The sequence below is a fragment of the Ascaphus truei genome, chromosome 11 (genome assembly GCF_040206685.1).
Source record: "Ascaphus truei isolate aAscTru1 chromosome 11, aAscTru1.hap1, whole genome shotgun sequence".
Lineage (NCBI taxonomy): Eukaryota > Metazoa > Chordata > Amphibia > Anura > Ascaphidae > Ascaphus > Ascaphus truei.
This window is the reverse complement of record NC_134493.1, coordinates 23,492,422-23,513,939: the sequence shown is the minus strand read 5'-3', so window position 1 is coordinate 23,513,939 and position 21,518 is coordinate 23,492,422. Positions and strand designations below refer to the sequence as shown.

The window sequence follows — 21,518 nt, the reverse complement described above, 5'->3', positions numbered from 1 at the left end:
GCCAGATGGTCGTGTAACTCATTGTCACACATTGTGTTTCACATCCCATTAGTACTGAAAGGTTTAAATTTGTTAGGCTCACTGTACATAGCTCTTGAATAAAGACACTTCCATTTGCTATTTCTTTAACAGATGACAGTTGGAAAAAGTGTGTTTTCCAGGGGACAAGTGAAGCAATGGGTCAGAATAACAGACATAATTGGATCTATTTGTTATGCTTTGCTTTAAAAAGAAAGCCGGTCATCATGTTGTAGCAGAGTTGATGTGAGCTCAAGGCAATCATACCATGCATCAATTGGTAAGTTGTCCAGTAGCATTTTGCCAAATGAACAGCCTAGACCATTTAAATAGAGGAACCATCTGTGACCAAATATTTAAAACATTTGAAAACAATAAAACAAAAACTCTAGTTCCAGGATCTATATTTGAAAGTTAATTGTTTACTTCTGTTTAAAAGTACACCTTGTATCAATCCATTTTTTTTTCATTAAACACAAATAGCACATTTAAAGGATCATTGGTCTTACAGATTTATGAATATATGTTACTGTACATCTGTTTAAAGAAATATATAGGATTTGCTACACTGTTCTTCTTTTCTTTAAGTCTTTATGTTAAAAGACTCTTGAGATACATTTTAGTATCAAATGAAAAGAAATTACTTGTTTCATTGTTTCATTGTTAGATACAGCATAAAGAAAATGTGAAGGGATATTTATCACCTCCCAAAAGGAGAGATAGGAGTAAAAGAATGGCAATTTACTGGGCATTTACTTTTAATTTTTTTGACTGCTATTTACTTTTGGCATTGACATAATTTCCCCCCCCCCCCGTAGCAGTGCCACGTTTAATTGTATCTAAATGATAAAAAAATAAGTAATTGATGGTGATGCTGAGATTAAGGCATTGTAAAATACAGTTGATGTTAAGGAGCATGTCACTATAGAAGTATGCAGTGTGTTTTATGATGATATGGGAACAGACAATAGAAGCAAGGCAAAGGGCACACATTGTGATATTCAACAGTAGCATGGTAAAGCATTAACCAAAAAAAAAGCAGTAATAGTAAAAAAAAAAGGAATAGGAATCAATACAGCAAAGTGTTCCAGCACTCACTGGCTCTAAAGAGTCTGTGAGTGCTGGAACACGTTGTTGTATTGGTTACTGTTTTTGGAAGAATTAGAGTCCTCCATTGTTCCTTTGGCACCCTGCAATTGTCTATTTGTTACTTTCTCAGAGTGCTGTCTATCGCTATTCTCATAAAATGTAAAGGCTTTTCTAGCAATGCATACTTTATGTTAAGCAGTACCCAGTATGTCGATTTGAAAATAAGTAAAACATCTTATCTATTGTGTTTGTTACTGAATATCTTGGGTATAAGATATTTGGCCCAGTCTCATATGAAATGAAATACATCATAATTATAATATATACAAATACTTAAAACATAGTTTAATGTGTAAACAATCTCATAACTGTACGACTACAGTATGGTATACAAGTTTGATCACTGATAGAGCAAATGCCTTTATAATGTTAAGGTATTATTAGGATTTTAGCTGTTTTGGTAAGTTGAGAAATAATAACCATGTGCAAAGACATTATGGGTTGCTTTTGTTGTTGTTTATAAAATCTGATGATGCTTTTTTGGACCATTATTGACACATTTATGCAGTTTGGAGACTGAAGAAGGCCCTCCATTTGTTGTAACAATTGCACCAATGTTGCTGTGCAAGTGGGTATTCTAGAAACCTCTGACAAGTTTCTAATTATGCAATATGAGCACAAGGTACCACAACTGAGATAAGCAGATACACTGCATATTTGCTATGTACTGCAAATACGATGCATTGTGCAATTTTAGGATGTTTGCTACTGTACTTACAGCCACTGGTGAAAGACCCTCATAGATTAAATATAAACACAGTAAGAAATGTAAAGCTTGTTTTAAAAATCCAACTATCACTTTAATTCATATCTTGAACCTTACCGTTTATTCATATTCATACCATTGTTTAAAAACATCTAGCCATACATTTTCTAGAGCACATCCCTTTACTTGTAATAAAAATGTTGTCGAAACTGAAAGGTGGTTTTAATCTGTGGGCTGGCACAATACCTTGATACATTTACCACCTTATTAAAATGTACCAGTGACGCTTCGTTTGTAGTAAAGAAATAGATGCTATGCGCATCTGTGTCAGATGTACCCATGCATATACAGTCCAAATAGTGGCAGAAAATGTCTACCACTTTGTTCTTCTGCAATGGTGTAGGAGAGAAAAGAACAGTATGGCTGTCCAAGAAGGGCAGAAATGAGGTGTAACCATGAAACAAAACGAATCATGAGGCTATTTTGTGGTTGCCACATTAAAGAGTACTACACAATCCATAGTTTTCAATGTTTTTTTTCTTTGATAACTCTAATGCACTGCAGTTTTTGCAGTAATCACACAGCTGTTAAACTTTGAAATGCAGTCTTCTTAAGTTGTTAGGTTGAATGAATTAAGACTGAACCTTATCCTTATGGACTGTACCAAATGTGCACATTACACCTTACAAAAGGAAGACAAGGCTTGTAAAATATAAACTCAAGAAACAGGAGGTCATGTAAGGCTTATAGGAACATGTTGACAAGGTATTTTTGGTTTACCGTCAATGCAGCACAGTGGCAATGTGATTTCAGCACCAAGGGCAGTGACATGTTAAAAGGCGGTTTATGGCACAATGTTGGTTGAATAAGCATACAGTATACAACACAAATCTTTAACATACATGTACAGTAATTGGTTATAATCTTTACACAAAAGTGTTTAACACATGATAATTGCACTATACAAATCTAATGCAACTAATGGCAAAATGAAATAACACACAGCAGGATAGATATCATCTACAGATTGTTTTGTCAGTTACAAATCCAATACAAAAATACCAATTTGTTTCTCCTGCCAAACACACCTGCTGTTTCTCAGTTTGCATAGCAGCCAACGAGAACTTCTGCAGAATACAGAAAGGATTCTCTGTTTGTATTCTACTGTACATGCAGCTCTGAACTTCACTGCAGCTCTGGTGCCTTGCATTCAATATCTCTGTTCTTCGCAGTGCTCTAACTCAGTGAGGTTGAGCTCACTGTAATTCTCACTCTTACCTTAAGGATGTGTTGCTGACTGCAACCCGCAGTTTACAAAAAGCTGAGCGGAATAGGAGATTGGGCATGCTGTCCTACAATCCTGCTGCAGCAAACAGAAATACCTATACAAAGAGGAGGAAGACTGGATATTTATTTCAATTAATAGAAAGAATTCCCCGTTTAAACTTTGTCATGGAGGGATGGGGAGTTAAATACTGAGTGATGCTGAATTCCCTGCGATGTGAACAAGTTGCTGGGTAAAATCTAGATACAGTATAAACAGACATTTTCTACTGCATTGCTTGCAAGAGGATTTACTGAAATGACTTTGTGGGATCTGAGCCTAGGGCTACAGAATTTGGAAGAAGAATGCAGTAAGTATTTTATGTTCGGTGCTATTGTATTTCAAGATCGTGCTCATGACTTATTAATTGATGCAAGTACAATGTTTACAAGAGATAGTGAGCATATCAAATGTTAGATCAGAGCCTATGTATACAGTTGGTTTTAGCATAGGAGCTCTGTGCTTGCTTTGTTAAAAATATATTTTCTGCAGCAGTCAATTATGCAGTTTATTGCTGCAAATGTTTTCAACATGAAAACAATTGGAGGGGAGATAACAGGAGTAATTGGAGAACCAAATGGGAGAGGCAGAGACAAAACCAAGCAAATGTGTGTCATTTGTATCATTTTATGTAGCAAAGATAACACATAAGAGCAGAAAGCATGCATTTTTGCTAATGTTTGTGTTCTTTACATTTGTGTATTAAACTTATAGCGTGGAATGTGAACACATAACTAATGCAGGTTTAGTTACTGTTTGCAAGATGTCGATTTCTCTGTCAAACTTGTCATTATATAATACACCTTGCAGTTTGCGCTATTACCTGCATTGTGTCAACATATGGCGCAAAGTTGAATAATTTCAGTGTTTGCATGAAATTTGGCACATGTCACACATGTTTTGTCTGTTTTGCCCTTTTCTTTAAGATGAATTACCCTTGTTTGGCTTCATTGAGCCTTCAAGTAGTTGATCAATGTACATTTAACATGCACTGTATGTAGTTGCTGACTGGAAAGCAATAGGCTTCTGCTTATAAATGTCACAATTTATAGAATGAATGTTGAGTTCCACAGCACATCAGGGTGTAAAACCTGCAGGAATACTTCTTTCCATAGATAGTTTAGCTTGAAGCTATCCAATCTTGGCTAAATGCCACATCCCTGTGCAGTTGAGTCGACATTAATACAGCACATAGAGAATGCGGTACTATTCTCTTTTGTTGGCCCATACTATGCATTAGGTTGTTTCAGGACATACAGTACTTGAAAACGAGATATATATCCTGGTAAAATATTGTAAAGACAAATTAATAAATACGTACATATCAAAGACTGTCTGAACGGCAATATATGTGTGAATATTATTTCCCTAATGTCCACCTCTCTGTCTTTTCCTTAACCTCTCTATAGGCAACTATTGCATATATACCAACTTTGGTGGTTGGTTCTATTGGCAGCTATGTGGAAATCAAACTGCAGCAAGGAAAATGTTCTTGGAGGAGACGTTGGAGGAGCATCCTACCAAACGGTGCTGAGATCTACGAGATGCCAAACTTTGCAGCATGCCAAATAGCAACCACATATTCTGACTGCTCTGGTATGTTGGATGAGTTTGTAGTAAGATGCTGGGAGGGGTTTGGTCAGGAGGGGGCGCTTTTGTACTTCTCTTTTATCTATATGAATGAAGAGCTGAACAGAACTAAGGCTTATAATGTACGTAATAGCAGGAGCTTCCCTGCAATCCCTAACAAACACAATCTTAACATACATTTCTTGCAGTGCTATTTATGTACCTTAAATATACAGTATGTGTATCATTTCTATTTTTAACCCAATTGGGTTATTCGAGACAATCAGTTGCAGTGCTCTTATCATGGTAAAAAAAAAGAAAGAAAGAGAGAAGATGGAGTCATTAGAGTCATCTATAAAAGTAGCACAACCCTTCAGCCAAAAATATTGATGATCACTTTAGTATAATCTGTATTAATCTTTTTATTTTGCATTTAGAGTGTCTGTTTATTGAGCATTAAGTGGGTGGTGAATATAGGTCAATGCAGCTCATGTGAAAGGTGATGTAAATAATGAGCTGGTTGCTACTATATCTAGAGTGATTGTGACTAGCTGTAAGAATACCACATACTGTAGATAAATGCTGATAGGGCTGAAATAGAAATACAGTAAATAGGAATGACGCTTGGCAATGAATGGAAGTGTGCTGTAAGTATCAGGAATGCTACTGCAGGGATGTCCCCTGAAGAAACCAATCTTCAGTGTCTCAGAGAAATCCACTGATACACTGGATACATGAAGGAACTAAATACAATACATGGAACAGAAGAATGAAATTGGAAGATCAAATGAGATGGCCAAAAAATCAGAGGGACTTGTGCATTGGCAGCCTGGCGGTATGCTATATGAGCACACACATAGCTGTGAAGGTATTAGCATGTACAAAAGATGAGAACTAGCAAACGCACTGAAATATACAGATCATGCTCAGGCATTTATTAATCAGATTAATCAGTATCGTATATATTTTTTAGATTGATACAATATAATATAGGTACAAGCAACAGCATGTTTATAAATCAGTTTATTTAATTTAGACAGGTTGTTTTGCCAACTACAATAAGAGAGCTTTACACTGTATTTTTGTTGTTGCAGATGTATAAGTATTTCATCTATTAGCTCTGTTTTATCAAATATTATAGTGCTGAGATGGGAGCAATTATATTGTGAAAAGTCAGTCCTGGAATGTCTTTCTTTCTAAGTACTCTATGTATCTTCACAACACACACTAGGGATCTCTTGTTTGGGGAAAACAACACACTCTGAGATTAAGACAAAGGGGAAGTAAAGAGCTCATTGACTTTGTTGCTATAAGGTAATGGGTAAACTCACTGCACCAAACGAACAGTTCAGCTCTTCTTTGCTTTTTGATTTATGATCAATAGCTAAATTCAAATGGAGCTTGTGGACGACTATCCTGATGCTTGTGATCATTTCTGTAGGGAGTAAAGCTGGAGAAGATGGGGACTTTCGGCTCTGCTGTATTACTACTTCAGGCTCTGCTGATTATGGTGGATTTGGGTCATGGAGCAGAAAAAAGTTTCCCAGTCCTGAACATTGCAGTGATTTTGGGAAGGACTCCGTATATCACAGAGAGAGACATCCGATCTCTATGGACAAGGGATATGTCTTTAGACTTTGATGTCAATGTGGTGACCTTGCTGGTGAACCAGACGGACCCTAAAAGCATTATCACCCACGTTTGTGACCTGATGTCAGGCACAAAGATCCATGGTGTGGTTTTTGGAGATGACACTGATCAAGAGGCAATAGCTCAGATTTTGGATTTTATTTCATCTCAGACTTTTATCCCAATCTTGGGTATTCATGGAGGATCCTCAATGATAATGGCAGATAAGGTAAGGGAACAGACAACGTGTTTAATGCTCAGTATGTGCAACACTTTACATAGGTAACATGATTTTCTTATGCCCACCCTCTTACTACACATTTGGCTTGTCATTGCCAATTCATCACATTGCATGAAGTGCTGAGCTAAGCTTAGCCAAGAACACCATTTAATATTCAACTTTTGAAGCAATATATTAGACTACACTACAGTGCATCTAATTAGGATTGTATCATTTATGTCAACATTTGGATGGAAATGCATATGGCAACTGACAAGGATTTTATAACCAGATATATTTGTTTAAATGCAATTTATTTACATGCCAATTAAGATGGCATTGCTATACATTCAAAATATGTGATAATGAAACCCTTTTTTTCTATATATTATTTGCACATCTTCTGTATATTAATAAATTAATTTTCAAGGCATTGGAGGAAGAGGTTGGGGGTGGTAAAACGTTAATACATATCGTTCTGGTGTAAACATGCAAACCTCACATCTTTTCAGTGAATAATACAAACACACATAGCACAACATAGTTTTGTTTGGTTTTTGACAATAATTGAGTATATTTTGTATGCTCCGATTCACAGTTTTAAAGAGAACAATATGTTATTACCTTCCTCAAATCGATTTTGTACTTGTCCAAGACCATAAAAAGGGTATTGAAACCCTACTGTAGCTCCGATAAGACTAATTGCTGGAAAGTGATCTTCTAATGTTGGCACCTGCACTGAATGTTAAAATAGCCGCATAGAACATCCAAGAACACAACACAGTCCAATGTGCCCCTAACTGTCAAAGATCTATTGAGAGTGACACTTCACCTTGTCAGGGATATGAATATCATTTTCAAAGGTAGTATAAGCAAACTGAATTCACATCAAACCTATTTGGTGAAAACAAACACTCTAGAAAAGGTTTCATATTAAACGAGGGGATGTCCAGGCACTTTCAAATGATGAACTGCTCCATAGAAACGAGAGCCTTTTTACATTATGTGCACATATGATGCCCATTACTCAGCTGTCAAAAAAGTAACTTTGGCAATTTGCCACTAGAGTGCACTGTATGGGTTACTTTATAACTTAAATCGTTTGCAAGCTAAGGAATCACTATTATAGTATCACTATTTTATTAGCATTTAAAAAAAGCATTTGCCATTGTGACCTCATGTACAAGGTTAGAGTTTTAAAAGCAACATGAGAACTTTATGAAAAGGATACATTTGATGTTGAACTCTTTAGAAAGTATAGAGTTTAACCCTAAAATGCCATCAAATTAAGAGTTGAACTAATGTTTGAGATATAAAGAAATGTTATGGGCCTTTGGCATAATATATCAGTAATATCTTTTTTTTCTGCAGCAGGCAATGGTTTATAATGTAAGAGGTCATCCAGTTGACATCCATTCAAATTAGGGCTGTATTAAATTAGGGTAACTACAGAATTTGGCTATTTGGCAACAAAAAAAGTTTTGGGGATCTGTACCAAACTTTAATAATCATTAATCTAGATCATGAAAAAACAGCCACTAATATATATATATATATATATATATATATATATATATATATATATATATATATATATATATATATAGCAGATACATCATATATTAACTGCACATATATAAATACGCATATACAGTAGGCACACCTCAATAAGGCACAGAGGGCGAAACAAGTATACAGGCCATTAAAAATAAGTATAGAAATACTTCACGCAAAGAACAAATGTGGTGAAGTACGACACAGCACTCCAGTATTAGTGTTCAAAAGCATATACAGTAGTTGTATTGAACGTACAGGAAAATCCAACATTTCAATCCAGCGACTGGACCTTCATTAGGGTTAAATAATATGGCTGAGAGATATAATTATGTGTTTACTTAAATCTTTTCAAACCCAGCCCTCCTGTTCAACATTAATTTGCATATAGCTGCATTATACATTCAATAATATTATATTGAATTCATAGGCTTACAAATTCCTCAAAATGCAGGTCTCCTCTAAGACAGAGGTACAAAGTACTGCTGCGGCCCTTCCTATCCTCCGACCAACCCGTAAAAATGCGGGTATGTTCTCTGTTTCTCACAGAGTTTCCCACGCTTCGGCCGCATCAACAGACAAGCGCTAATGGCGCTTTACATTGAAAGCACCCGTGGCGCAGGAAAACGGACGGAAAAACGGCGCGCGCCGCAGTGTTTTTAAAAATCCTGCGGTGGCGGCAGCAGGAGGATAAAGGCGGCCGCCACTGTAGCGCTCTACTCACAAGTTCACAATGCAATTCTTCATTTATTGTAACAGCCAAGAACCGAGGAGAAACAACATTTCAGGTCCCAATTGGACCTGATGAAGGGTCCATATGGGACCTGAAATGTTGTTTCTCCTCTGTTCTAGGCTATTACAATAAATGAAGAATTGCATTATGAACTTGTAAGTAGAGCGCTACTTTGTACCTCTGTGTTAGAGGAGACCTGCATTTTGTGGAATTTGTTTGTCTATGTTGTGTTGGCTGCCCAAGCAGGATGCTCCTCGCCTGCAACTGTTTTTCCGCACTTTGGAACTGAATTCATAGGCTTGGCATTTTTAATATTACATATTTCCCCAACCAGAGAGCTCATGCAAAGTATGGTAGTTGTTATATAATGTATAACTTAATGATAAACACAAAGGGGGGTCGGGGGACCCACTTATGGTTTGTAGACCCATAACACAGGCTTTCCAAACATTTTGAAAATTTTGGGGTGACCTAAGTGTAATTTCTATTATGATCAAAGTATTTATGTGGCAGTTATCATGGCTTTCAACCCTGCAGACATACAGCACACCAATCTGTTGATAAAAAACACAATGAAAATATTAGGCTCAGGATAGAAGTTGTAAACATATTTTATGGAAATCTAGTCATGTCTTTGAATTGTACATATGATTTGAATGCAAAAAATCAGTGTAGTCCAATGTGACTTCAAAGTCAACTTATTATTGGAGAGTTTGTTGTGGAAGTGTATGTCCAGAATCAAAACAGGAAACTCAGTCTAGATCTGTGACTGGTTGAATGACAACCTATTAAACAGTTTTACCACATCAATTGTAATGGATTTGTTCTTATTATAATACTTTCTGCGTATAAACAATAATACTTTCGGTGTCTGTCTGCTGCTCTGTATTTGGTAAAGCAGTATATTTCCTGTGGATGTGAAAACCGTACTGTGCAGTATGTACATATTATTGTAATGTGTTTGACTGATATTCAAATTATTGCAATATTTAAAACTATAATAATTGTGTTGCAGCATTAAGGTATTATCGCCTCTTTGGGACCCATGGAAAATTAAGATGCTGAAATATTAGCTTTCTGTCTAGTGATGGCAGAGATCTATGATCCAGAGTCCTAGCAAAAAATAGAGTATGACTACACGTGGCTAACACTGTAAAGCCTCCGCCTAATAGAGATCAATTATTCAAAATATGATGAGTTATCACCATTAATTACAACTACTAGCCCTTCTGCCTCCAACTAATTCACTCTTATTTCCTGAAGCACCAGAGATAGCCCAGCTGTGAAGAAAAATACTTTCCTGTTGGATGAACTTGAGTTCAAAAATCAATGGTGGAAAGTAATTGTCCAAATGAAAATTCCAGTGATGGAAATATCATGCAGGTTTTTACGACATAAGTTCTCGGGACATACGATACTCGTTCATAATATACTGTTCTATATTCATTTTTAGTGGGAGATTTTTCATTTAAACTTGTGATGCAGCTATAGTATTCAAATCTAATAAATAGGTTTTGAAATCTATCTATCTATCTATCTATCTATCTATCTATCTATCTATCTATCTATCTATCTATCTATCTATCTATCTATCTATCGTATATATATGAAATTGATGTTTTGAACACAAAATAAAATGTTTATCATATTGCTTGAGAAAGGACATACGGGTTAACTTTGTATAGCTGTTCTTTTGCTCTCTATAATACCAATATATTCATATCCACATTCCTAAGAGAGGCTCTTAAGCTTTTCCGTTGTTTGAAAAACTGATCAAAAAAATCTCTGACCTTTCTAAGCATTGCAAAGGTCTTTCAGTCAGTTGAGAAATCTAGTTAAAAGTGTATTGAGCAGCCATGTCAATTGGAGCCTCGGAAATTCCAGAAAATGATTCCTCACATTTGTGACATCATGGATAACCTTTTTCTGGGTAAATAATTGGTGAACTGTAGCATCCATGTTACTCAACTAGAGAGATTAATCGCTAAGTGGATGTTGCGAATGCATTTGTTGTGTAACGTGGTAAACTCCAGTGAGGGTTAGTTGTCCACTTTTCCAGTGAGCTCTCAAATGCTGGAATTACAAGTCACTCTATTGGCATTCAATGATTATTGACGATACACTCGTAAACCAGAAAGGCTGCTACAGTATCCTGTACATAATGTACTAGACACCAGATATTTAGTGAGCTGTAACAAAAAAATACCGGTTTTGTGAATTTGATACAGAGGAAAAACATTTTGTTCAGATAATCTCCTGTTACTATTTTGTTAAATGTCAGCACATTTACATGTAAAGTGTTCTTTTAGAAAAGGCGGTGCTTGGATACAAGGTTAAGCATATTTATTCCATGGATTCTCAATACACTACATGTATACATTTTGGATTAATGACAAAGTCTGACTTTGTACAGTATGTGTTATTTAGATATGAAGGAATTTGGACTCAACTGTTATGGAAAACCAAAAAGTCCTTAAAAGTAAAAAAACAAACAATTTGGGGATGTACTGTATAGTGTTAATTATATGCAGGGCTTTTTTCTGGGGCTATGCGGGATACGGCATATCCCCACCTTTTTTATACGGCTACTGTGTAAGCTATTAGCACAGTAGCCGTCTGCGCATGCGCGAGAGCTTGTGCATGCGCAGACGGCTACTGTGTTAATAGCTTACACAGGACTGAAAGGAGCGCATGCGTGAGCTCAGTATCACCACCTTTTCCCCAAGAAAAATAGCACTGAGTATATGTATAGTAAAAACACTTGGGGAAAGTATACTAGTTGTTAACAGACAGGCAGTTAGGCGTTTTTAAAAGATCAGTCTGGATTAAAAAATAAGTTCAAAAGACAGATTGCTTAGCCTATGTACTCCCATTGCTCTTTCTGCACAAAAGGCACCTCATTTCTAAAGCTCTCATTATCGGGATGAAATAACTTAAAAACAGGCATCTGTAAGCTGCTTCTTCATGGCTATCAGTGTTTTGACTACCATCTTCTGAAGTTACTGTATGTTAACTAAGTGCATGGTCAGCAAATCTACTCACAGGCAGCTGTTTGGAATTTTACTCACCATAAATTACTTTGTGTACCTGAAGATAGTTTAGGACAGGAGTGGCCAACTCCAGTTCTCAAGACCCCACAACAGGTTAGGTTTTCAGGATATCCCTACTTCAGCACAGATGGCTCAATCATTTCCTGCTTCAGCACAGGTGGCTCAATCAGTGACTCCGTTAACGATGGAGTCACGGATTGAGCCACCTTTGCTGAATCAGGGATATTCTTAAAACCTGACATGCTGGTGGCCCTTGAAGACTGGAGTTGGCTACCCCTGGTTTAGGATCTTTATGAACCTCCTGCTTCTTCCATACCTTTTGGTTGCTGTCTAGTGAGAGCAGAGATCAATGATCCAGAACCTTATATAATGATTGTGTTTTAAGAAATATTGATTGTAAGACATGTACCAAATCCCCAGTTCTTCATGATGACCTCCCCAATAGCCTCTGAACTACAGTGCAGTATGGTGTGTGAACACTGCAGATACAGTATAATGAGTTTACCAATCAGCAAGTCACTTTTATCTCCCTGGGCCACAAGTACTAAATAAAATAGATTGCCAGTTATTTTGGACAGGGACTCGTGTTTGCTGGAATTATATGTACTGTATAGCACTGCAAACATTTTTAGTTTAATATAAGAACAAATTTAATTATTATTATTATTTTTAAGTATACCATTTGTACTAATACTGGGTTTGTGAAAATATTAGTTTTATTACAAAGCTTCACAGTCCTGCATTGAAACTGAAGTTTAATATCAAAGTATCCTTTATCCTTTTAAATAGTCAGCGTTAAGGATAACGGATTGTTGTATTTATATAACAGTGATTATTTTCTTAGTCCACATTGCAAGATGGTTGTACAGTGTTCATTAGACTAACGACGTTGAGCGAAACTTTCTGAAGTTTTTATTTTGTGAACATCTGAGACTTTAAGTCATGCATTAAGGCATTTTTGTATTTAAATTTGGGTTTCACGTATTCAGATAGCTGGAAAATACAAGAAGACAATTCTCTCTGATGTTGTCACATTTTATTAAGGAGCCAACTCTTTCAGTAGTTCAGTTTGCACGTCGTAAACTATTTTCTTAATCCGTTATCTAGAGTTCCAGCAAGACTTTCTTATCTTCGGAAAGTCCTAAAGGAATCTGGTTAGCATTTGTGTTTTGTGTTAATATAAATAAGGAATACATTTTTAAGGGCCACATTAACCATATCATACCTGCAGATCCTTCTCTCTAGCAATCATACACAATAATAAGTAAACATGAAAAACACATATTGTATCTGTCGAGCAGGCTTTTATTTTGCACTAGTTCTTTGCCATTAAGAGCAGATGTGAAGTTACTCATTCTAATTTGAACTGACAGTTTAATAGTTTGCACTTTCTTATTTAGCTACCCATCTGACCAAGCTTTAACAAACAGCCAAACTCACTTTATAAATGTATTTTTATATATTTGGCAATTTAAAAAAAATATCTTACACATGGGCCCCAATTATGCATGGTGCGGGGCTCATTTATTTCCAATCCTTTCGAAGAGAAGGACAATCTGGAGAATATATTATTTAAATAGGTTGGACTACGAATCAAAAACCTTTATCCAGAAAGTACTAGTTTGGTAAATTTAATGTAGAGGTTTGATTGGAGATATCACGGTGGAAAGGATGACTTACTGTATGATTCATGTTTCCAGATTCATATTTCTACTGTACATACAGTAGATTATAAATGCTGCCACTGAACATTATCAGCAAAACGTCATTTTATCAACATGCTGATTTTTATGAATTTGGTTTGTAGCTTATTATTAACTGTCACCGATGTGTAGTAGTTGATTTAATCTTTTCTCTGATTTTCTTTGTGTTTCACTAAGTGCTCTCAATTTTAAATATCATTTGTAAAGAACTTTAACGTGTGAAAGAGGAGGGAGGATTCCCCCGGCTTGCAGAATTCTAAAGTACACACAACCCCTGCAAACTCAGAACCCAAAACAACCACAATATATATATATATGAGAAGAGAAGAAAGCGCCCGATCCTAGTGTAGTATGATAAGATACAAAATGTAATATTCCAATAAAACTCCAACAAGCTGCTCTGCTCCCGGGATCACAAGCCGTGGTTTGGATCCTGCATGGAGCTACCAATGCCCTGTGTAATTACACAGGGCATTGGTAGCTCCATGCAGGATCCAAACCTCGGCTTGTGATCCCGGGAACAGCGAAGCTTGTTTCCGGTTGACAACAGGTGTAGCTGCATACTCTCTGGAGCTCCTGCTGGACGGTAGCTCAGAGGTGCCATACAACTCGTGGGAGCTGGACGTGTGAGCGGAGCAGCAGTTTCCAGCGTCTGGTGAATGAGTATTACTCATTACTTGCTTGATTACTTTTTATGTTTGTGAGTGTGCATTTGTTGGAGTTTTATTGGAATATTAAATTTTGTATCTTATCATACTACACTAGTATCGGGCGCTTTCTTCTCTTCTCGTTTTCCTAGATCCATTGGGAGGTCGTTGTTCCTTTCAGAAAGCTGCCAGTATCCTATATAGAGGGCCATCATCCATTCCTTCCATCTCAACAGGACTATAATTATATGGTTTTTGTGGACTTTATTTTTATATATATATATATTTTTTTATTTTTTCCTAATATTCCTCAATGTTCACTCATCCTTTTTTATTTTTCTCATTCATGCATGTTTATATGTTTTAATTAGAATTGTCACTGGTAATACTAGTTTATGTTATATGATTTATTTTTTATTTTTGTGGTATAATATTGATAGAGCATCATTTTCTGGTATATATATTATTATTATATATACTTTTATTATTCATTTTTTTTTAATTATAATTTTTGAAAATACAGTATAGTTTATACACTATTGCAGTAGATACCAAGAGGCGCAGTCTTTTTTTTTTGTATATATATATATATATATATATATATATATACAAACAAAAAGACTGCGCCCCTAGGTATCTATCTCAACTGCAGTGGTGGGATATAATCTGTTGATTTGAATCTCTATATAAGGGTCACGGTAGTAATATATACTTAAATGATGATCTACTGTAGCTATGCAAATAACACACAAATATAAACAAAATAAAAAATAAATAAAATACAATTACTAAATAATATAAACAATGTGAGACTAGTGACTTGAATGATCTATATAAAAATAAAATTGAAATTGAAAATGAATAAAAATTATGATGACATTACAGGGATCTTAAATAAAAAATATAAAAATAGAGTCCAAAAAAAAACATGTATGTATAGTCCTGTTAAAATACACATGAAATGTGATGATGGCCCACTATTCAGGATACTGGCAGCTTTCTATATGGAACCAACGACCTCCCAGTAGATCTACAAAAACGAGAAGAAAGAAAGCGCCCGATCCTAGTGTAATATGAAAAAATACACAATTTAATGTTCCCAGTAAAAGTCCAACAAATTTAAACTCACAAACAAAAAAAGTAAATCAAGCATGTAATGAGTAATACTCATTCATCAGACGCCGGACATCACCGCTCTGCTCCCACGCCTTGCTCCCACGTGTAGACTTCGCACCTTTGAGCCACCGTCCAGCAGGAGCCCCAGAGAGTGCACAACTTCTCCTGATGTCACCCGGAAACAGACTGAACCAAACAGTGGTTCCAGATGGGAGGAAAATGATGGTAGGACCTTAGGGGATAGGTCGTCAGCACGCGACAGCGTCCCAGAGTCTTAGTAAAGTCCAAGGTATGGATAGGTATGGTGTGATAGCTGTCACTAGCTCACACTAGCAATCCCAACGCGTTTCTTCACACTTGGGTGATTTCATCAAGGGACTCTGGGGCGCTGCCGCACGCTGACGACCTATCCCCTAAGGTCCTACCATGTAGTTCAGCCCTCTCTAACTGGGTGGCTATCTAGGCTATTTATCAGCCCAAATATATATATATACATATATACAGCTATACAACAGTCTCATATGAAAGTCTTATCTGTGTCTTGTAGCTGTAATGGAAGGCTTCTCTGCTCTCTTGGGTCCGCACCCTTGTGTGCTAAGGCAATGTCAAGATCCAGGTTTAGAATCTTGTCCCCTTTGTCTTGCTGTCAGCGTGCAGTCTCTTTGCAGCTCAAGACATCTCTCTGTCCTTGGTTCAGCCCCCAATTGTGAGACTAAGGAATCCTCTCTGTCTTTCCTGTGTCAGTTCCAATTGTCAGCTCAGGAATCCTCCCTTCCTGTCTCTCAGAACAGGCTTTTTCTGACAGAGTTCTGATTAGGCAGATGGGGTGGTTGATTGCAGGTGTGTAATTAACCAGCACACTGCTGGATTAAAGGCAAGATTCTTAGCAGGGATAAGTCCCTGTTACAGATATACTGTAGCATTTGGGCTCTCTGTCTATTGTAGTAGAATTGTAAGGTAGTATTAAAAATTCAGTACCCATTTTCTAAATATGGACTATTTGCTTCTATTGATTTATTAGCATTGGAGCTTTGGCAAAATGATCCCTGTCAACGTGAAATGAAAAAATGTAAGGTGTTCTCATACAAGTCAAATATAGATGTAACAGGTGTTATTATTACTTCTGTTATCGCACAATATCTAGTTACCGCTGGTGTGAGTTTTATATGCAATTTCTTGCGGCTCCGTTACTGACATACAAAAGGAGGCACGATTATCAGCATTGCATGAATTTGCATACACATCGCACAAGGTCACTCATTACTGTTCGATAACACGAGTAATAATGCACGCTACAGTACAAGTGTAAGTTCCAATGTTCCAATGAAGCCTTCTATATGCAATATAACCCAGACGGTAACTGGAAATGGTTAAGGTACTGTAGTTACTGTAGTTACTGTAATTGTAAGATATAACTTGAGGTGGTTATATTTTGTGTTTATGAGAGTTTAATCTGCCTAATTAAACATATTGTACTGATTACTACATAGTGTATGATATAGCATTAAACAATATATTAACTATTAGGTAAGGAAAATGTTGTTCACGTAGATGGAGTCATCCTGATCTTTTTTACAATGCAGTTGTATTTTACATGATGGTAAATTTGCAGAAATCATCATCTACTATAGAAATTAGACCTACTGGAAAGTAGTTAAGTGATGATGTCTGGTGAAGTACAGAAATTAGGGATATATTGCACCATTTAACTACAATATGCAGAATGTTGTATCTACCTAATTGTATTATCATTTGAGACAGAAACCCTCGCACCATTAGTACAAAGACAGGGCAAAAAGTAGTATCTCTAATTGGAATTCAATTCTAGTTCAGAAGAGGTACTGGCTGAAGAACTGGACAGTATGGTGTTAAATTAGGAGAAGGGTGAGGCAGAAGGAGATATGAGATTAGGAAGTGAGATATTCTATTGTTCCTAGATCTGAGCAAGTGGTAACACCTTCCAATCCACCATTTAAAAAAAAAAGGAATGAAATGTTAGGTAGCAAGTGGTAAAGTTATTATGGAATGGGGAACTCATTGCAAGCAAGTTACTTCTTTGCATGTTATTTTATGCAATTATGGATTACTGGCAATGTTACAATGTTTATAATAATATGAAAAAGAGACGTAAGCTAAAAAAACAGTTGATCAAAAAGGAAAAAGCCCAGTGTGTGGCAGTCTTTTTTTTCACAGCAGCAGAAAGACCTCGTCAGAAGAATACACTGAAGATCGGTTCGGCAGGGGGAAAAGTACAGGCTTTCCCCGCATAAACGTATGCAATGGAACCGGAGCATGTAATAAAGCAAAAATGTACTTAAAGTGAAGCACTCCCTTTTTCCCACTTATCGATGCATGTACTGTACCGCAATCGTCATATACCCGCATAACTGATGTAAATAACGCATTTGCAACAGGACTGGTTGGTTTTTATCCCCTATAATTAGTGGGAAGATAAATGTTTAAACCATTACATGTACAGTGGCGTCCACCTTTAGTCTAAATCGGCTAGATCCGCGATTTTCAGATTATCCCGGTTATGTGCGGTTTTGTGTCGTTTTCGCCCGGAGTGAACTGCGTTAGTTTCGCGCTCGTGATATTAGCATTTTATTCTCGCTGTCTGCAATACTGCAATGCCGTGTAAAAACTCAGGGGGGCGTTTGCGAGCTGTTGTCTTGGAAGTCTAATACCTTCTCGGTTCAACCTACGTCAGTACACAGTCTGTGTGTGTGTGCGCAGAAATTGTAAATTTGCATTTTTAAAGTATACATGCATTTGCAGTGCTGTGCTGCAGTACAGTATGTCTCATTTGAAAATTGTTGAAACACATAGGCGTGTACTGTACTGTAACTGTGTCACATTTCGGCATATACAGCGCTCTCCCCTCACTCGGGATAATTAACTGCACTGCAGGGTATTTCAATTTATCTTCTGTGCAATGCAGTACTATACATCTCTCCCACACCATTCCTTTGAACGTGTGTCTGGTTTCAATCACATTCCTGCTTGACAGCAGGAATTTACTGCGCATGCGCCTATAACTTCGCCCAGCACTGCTTGCAAGAGTGTGTGAAAAAAAAAAGTTTATTGTAATTTTTTTATTTTCTCCACAAGCCAGCAAAAACCATCTTACTGTATTACGATATTCAATCTGTGCTGTACAGTAGCTTTTGTCTGCGACCCTGTGCGTTTGACTGCCCATGGTTGATTTGTGTGCATTTTACGTACTATATTTGGGGGTGTATTATTATGATGAACTGCCTTTTGAAATTAAAGTATGTCTTTAGCTTTGAACTTCATGCGCCTGTCTTTAATTTTTGGAATCTTGCCATTGTGTTTTGAATCCGTTCATAGCCGAGCTTGAAAGCCTCACTGCGTCTGCGTGTAATCCTTGTTCAGATGGAAGCTTAGCTGCTTACTGCGCATGAGTCACCCAACCCCCCCCTCTCCACAGAGTCATTCGACAGACACCTGCACAGAGTCATTCATTTTCTGAAGTTAGTCATTGTGTTTTTAATCCGTCCCTAGCCGAGCGCCAATCGCCTCACTGCGCCTGCGTGTACTCTAAGCCTCTTCGAGATGGGAGCTAGCTGCTTACTGCGCATGAGTCACCCAACCCTCCCTCTCTACAGAGTCATTAATTATCTGAATCTTGCCATTGTGTTCTTAATCCGTCCATAGCCGAGCTACAGTACAAAGCCTCACTGCGCCTGCGTGTAATTCTCTTTGAGACGGGAGCTTTGAGGCTTTGTTTACGGCAACGTATTGGAAAATCCCTTCTCGAATTTGATTTGCACAGAGCATCACCTTGATATTATAATAATAATAATAATAATAGCATGTTTTTGTATAGCGCTGTTAGTTACAGTATACGTAGAGCTTTGCAGATACATTTTGCAGGCACAGGTCCCTCCCTGTCCCGTGGAGCTCACAATCTACTGTATGTTTTTGGTGCCTGAGGCACAGGGAGATAAAGTGACTTGCTTTTTATGTACTGTATTTGGGGGTTGTATTTGGGGGTTTATTGATAAAATTATTATGATGAACTGCCTCTTGAAATTACTGCACTCTACTCTACAGTATGTAATTTCTTTGAACTGCAGCACAACTAATCCTTCATCCCTCCCCCACGCACACACATACTATTTTCGACAGACACCTCCACAGAGTCATTCATTTTCTGAAGTTAGTCATTGTGTTTTTAATCCGTCCCTAGCCGTGCGTCAATCGCCTCACTGCGCCTGCGTGTACTCTAAGCCTCTTTGAGATGGGAGCTAGCTGCTTACTGCGCATGAGTCACCCAACCCCCCCCCACTCTCCACAGAGTCATTCGACAGACACCTCCACAGAGTCATTCATTTTCTGAAGTTAGTCATTGTGTTTTTAATCTGTCCCTAGCCGAGCGTCAATCGCCTCACTGCGCCTGCGTGTACTCTAAGCCTCTTTGAGATGGGAGCTAGCTGATTACTGCACATGACTCACCCAACCCCCCAAACCCTTTGAGGCTTTGTTTATGGTAACACTTTGGAAAATCCCTTCTCGAATTTGAAATGTAAATCTGATGTGCACAGCATTGTGAGAATTGAGAGTAAAAAAAACCATTAACTGATTCATGTTGTTTTGTCATTCATTCTTATACTGTAGGGGTGGGGGGAGGGGGTGTGGTTGTTGTCAATGATTATGATTACCAGGAATGTGAATAAATATTTATTTTATTTCATCAGGAACAAAAAAATACAAATATAAAAATAATCATGTATAATACATAATGCAGTCTTTATTAAGTTCTTCTGGCAGATTGAAATTGGATAAACATTTACAAAACATTTGTAAAACATGGAGAAACATGAATTATGCACATTTATAAGAATATTATTTAATAATATATATACTGTAATGTATAATATATATATATATATACTGTATATATATATATATATATATATATATATATATATATATATATATATATATACAGTATACATAGTAATATTATATTTTCCGTCTTTATCTTGTTCCTCATTCCGTGTACAGTACAGTAGTTCATTGAGAGAGGAGAGGTTTTGTGTACATCAATACTGCTGTTTATGTATTGTAAATTTTACTGCACAAAACAAATTAGACTGGACACAAAACCCCACCTCCCCCCAGGCCACCCTTTGTTCCTGAAACGACAAGAAAACAAAAAATTAGTGCAGTTAGTGTATGTGCGTACTGTATTATGGCATTGTGTGATGTGTAGTACTACTCTAGATGGCTGGTGCTGCTTTCTCTGCAAAGAAAATATTGAGCAGTTAGTAGGCAGTTACTGTAGTACTGTCAAACTAGTCTATACTGGAACTACTGTGTACTCTGACTACTGTTAAATACTGTGTACTGTAACCGATGACTGTTACTGCTCTCTCTGTAAAGAAAAAACTGTAACTACTGTATACTCTGACTATTGGGAAAGAAAAAATATGTGCCATACTTATCTGTATCATACTGTACTTACAATACTACAGCACAGTACTACTTTCCTGATGCTTGCCCATTACGCGCGATGACAATGGGCAACACAGTGGCAATATGGTCTATATATTTATTGCAGCGTTCCACGGTGAGTACATCGTTCCAAAAACTCATTATGCCTTTCAACAACTCGTCCTTTTTGGAGGGTTTCGACACTTTCCGGATATGGTCCTTCAGCTGATGCCAGACCATTTCGATCAGATTGAAGTCTGGTGATCTGTCATTGGAAAAAAGGACAATTAGTTTAAGAGATACAGTACACAGTAAAAACAGTGGGGAAAAAAATGAGACACGGTCTACTGCACTTACTCCGCTGGCGTCTTCACCCAGTTGATACCGCCCTCAAGGATATGCGCTGTTGACACGGTGTGCTTCGGATCGTTGTCCTGGTAGAAGCGGTGACCATTGGGGAACTCGCGTGTGATATATTGCACTATCTCAGGGACAATGTTGTCTTGGAAGAAAGCTTTATTCATTATTCCTATAGAAAGAAAAGAAAAGTCCTCAAAAAACTGCACAATAGTACAGTACAGTGCATACAGTAAGGTTACACTAGTAAAGTACAGTGCATAAGGCTACATTATATTTGATA

At 37.1% G+C, this 21,518-nt stretch overlaps 1 protein-coding gene across 2 annotated transcripts in view; it reads left to right on the top strand.

The window, feature by feature from the left end:
• Window positions 1-3,030: 3,030 nt before the first annotated feature.
• GRIN2A (glutamate ionotropic receptor NMDA type subunit 2A) overlaps window positions 3,031-21,518 on the top strand; it is a 1,360,048-nt gene continuing 1,341,560 nt past the window's right edge. The window contains exons 1-3 of one of the 2 annotated variants that reach the window (XM_075565333.1): window positions 3,031-3,507; window positions 4,607-4,793; window positions 6,208-6,624. In XM_075565333.1, coding sequence (XP_075421448.1) covers window positions 6,226-6,624 — 399 coding nt within the window. In that variant the 5' untranslated portion in view covers window positions 3,031-3,507; window positions 4,607-4,793; window positions 6,208-6,225. Of the gene's footprint in view, window positions 3,508-4,606; window positions 4,794-5,189; window positions 5,635-6,207; window positions 6,625-21,518 lie in introns of those variants that run through there. The other variant, XM_075565332.1, reaches the window with a different exon arrangement.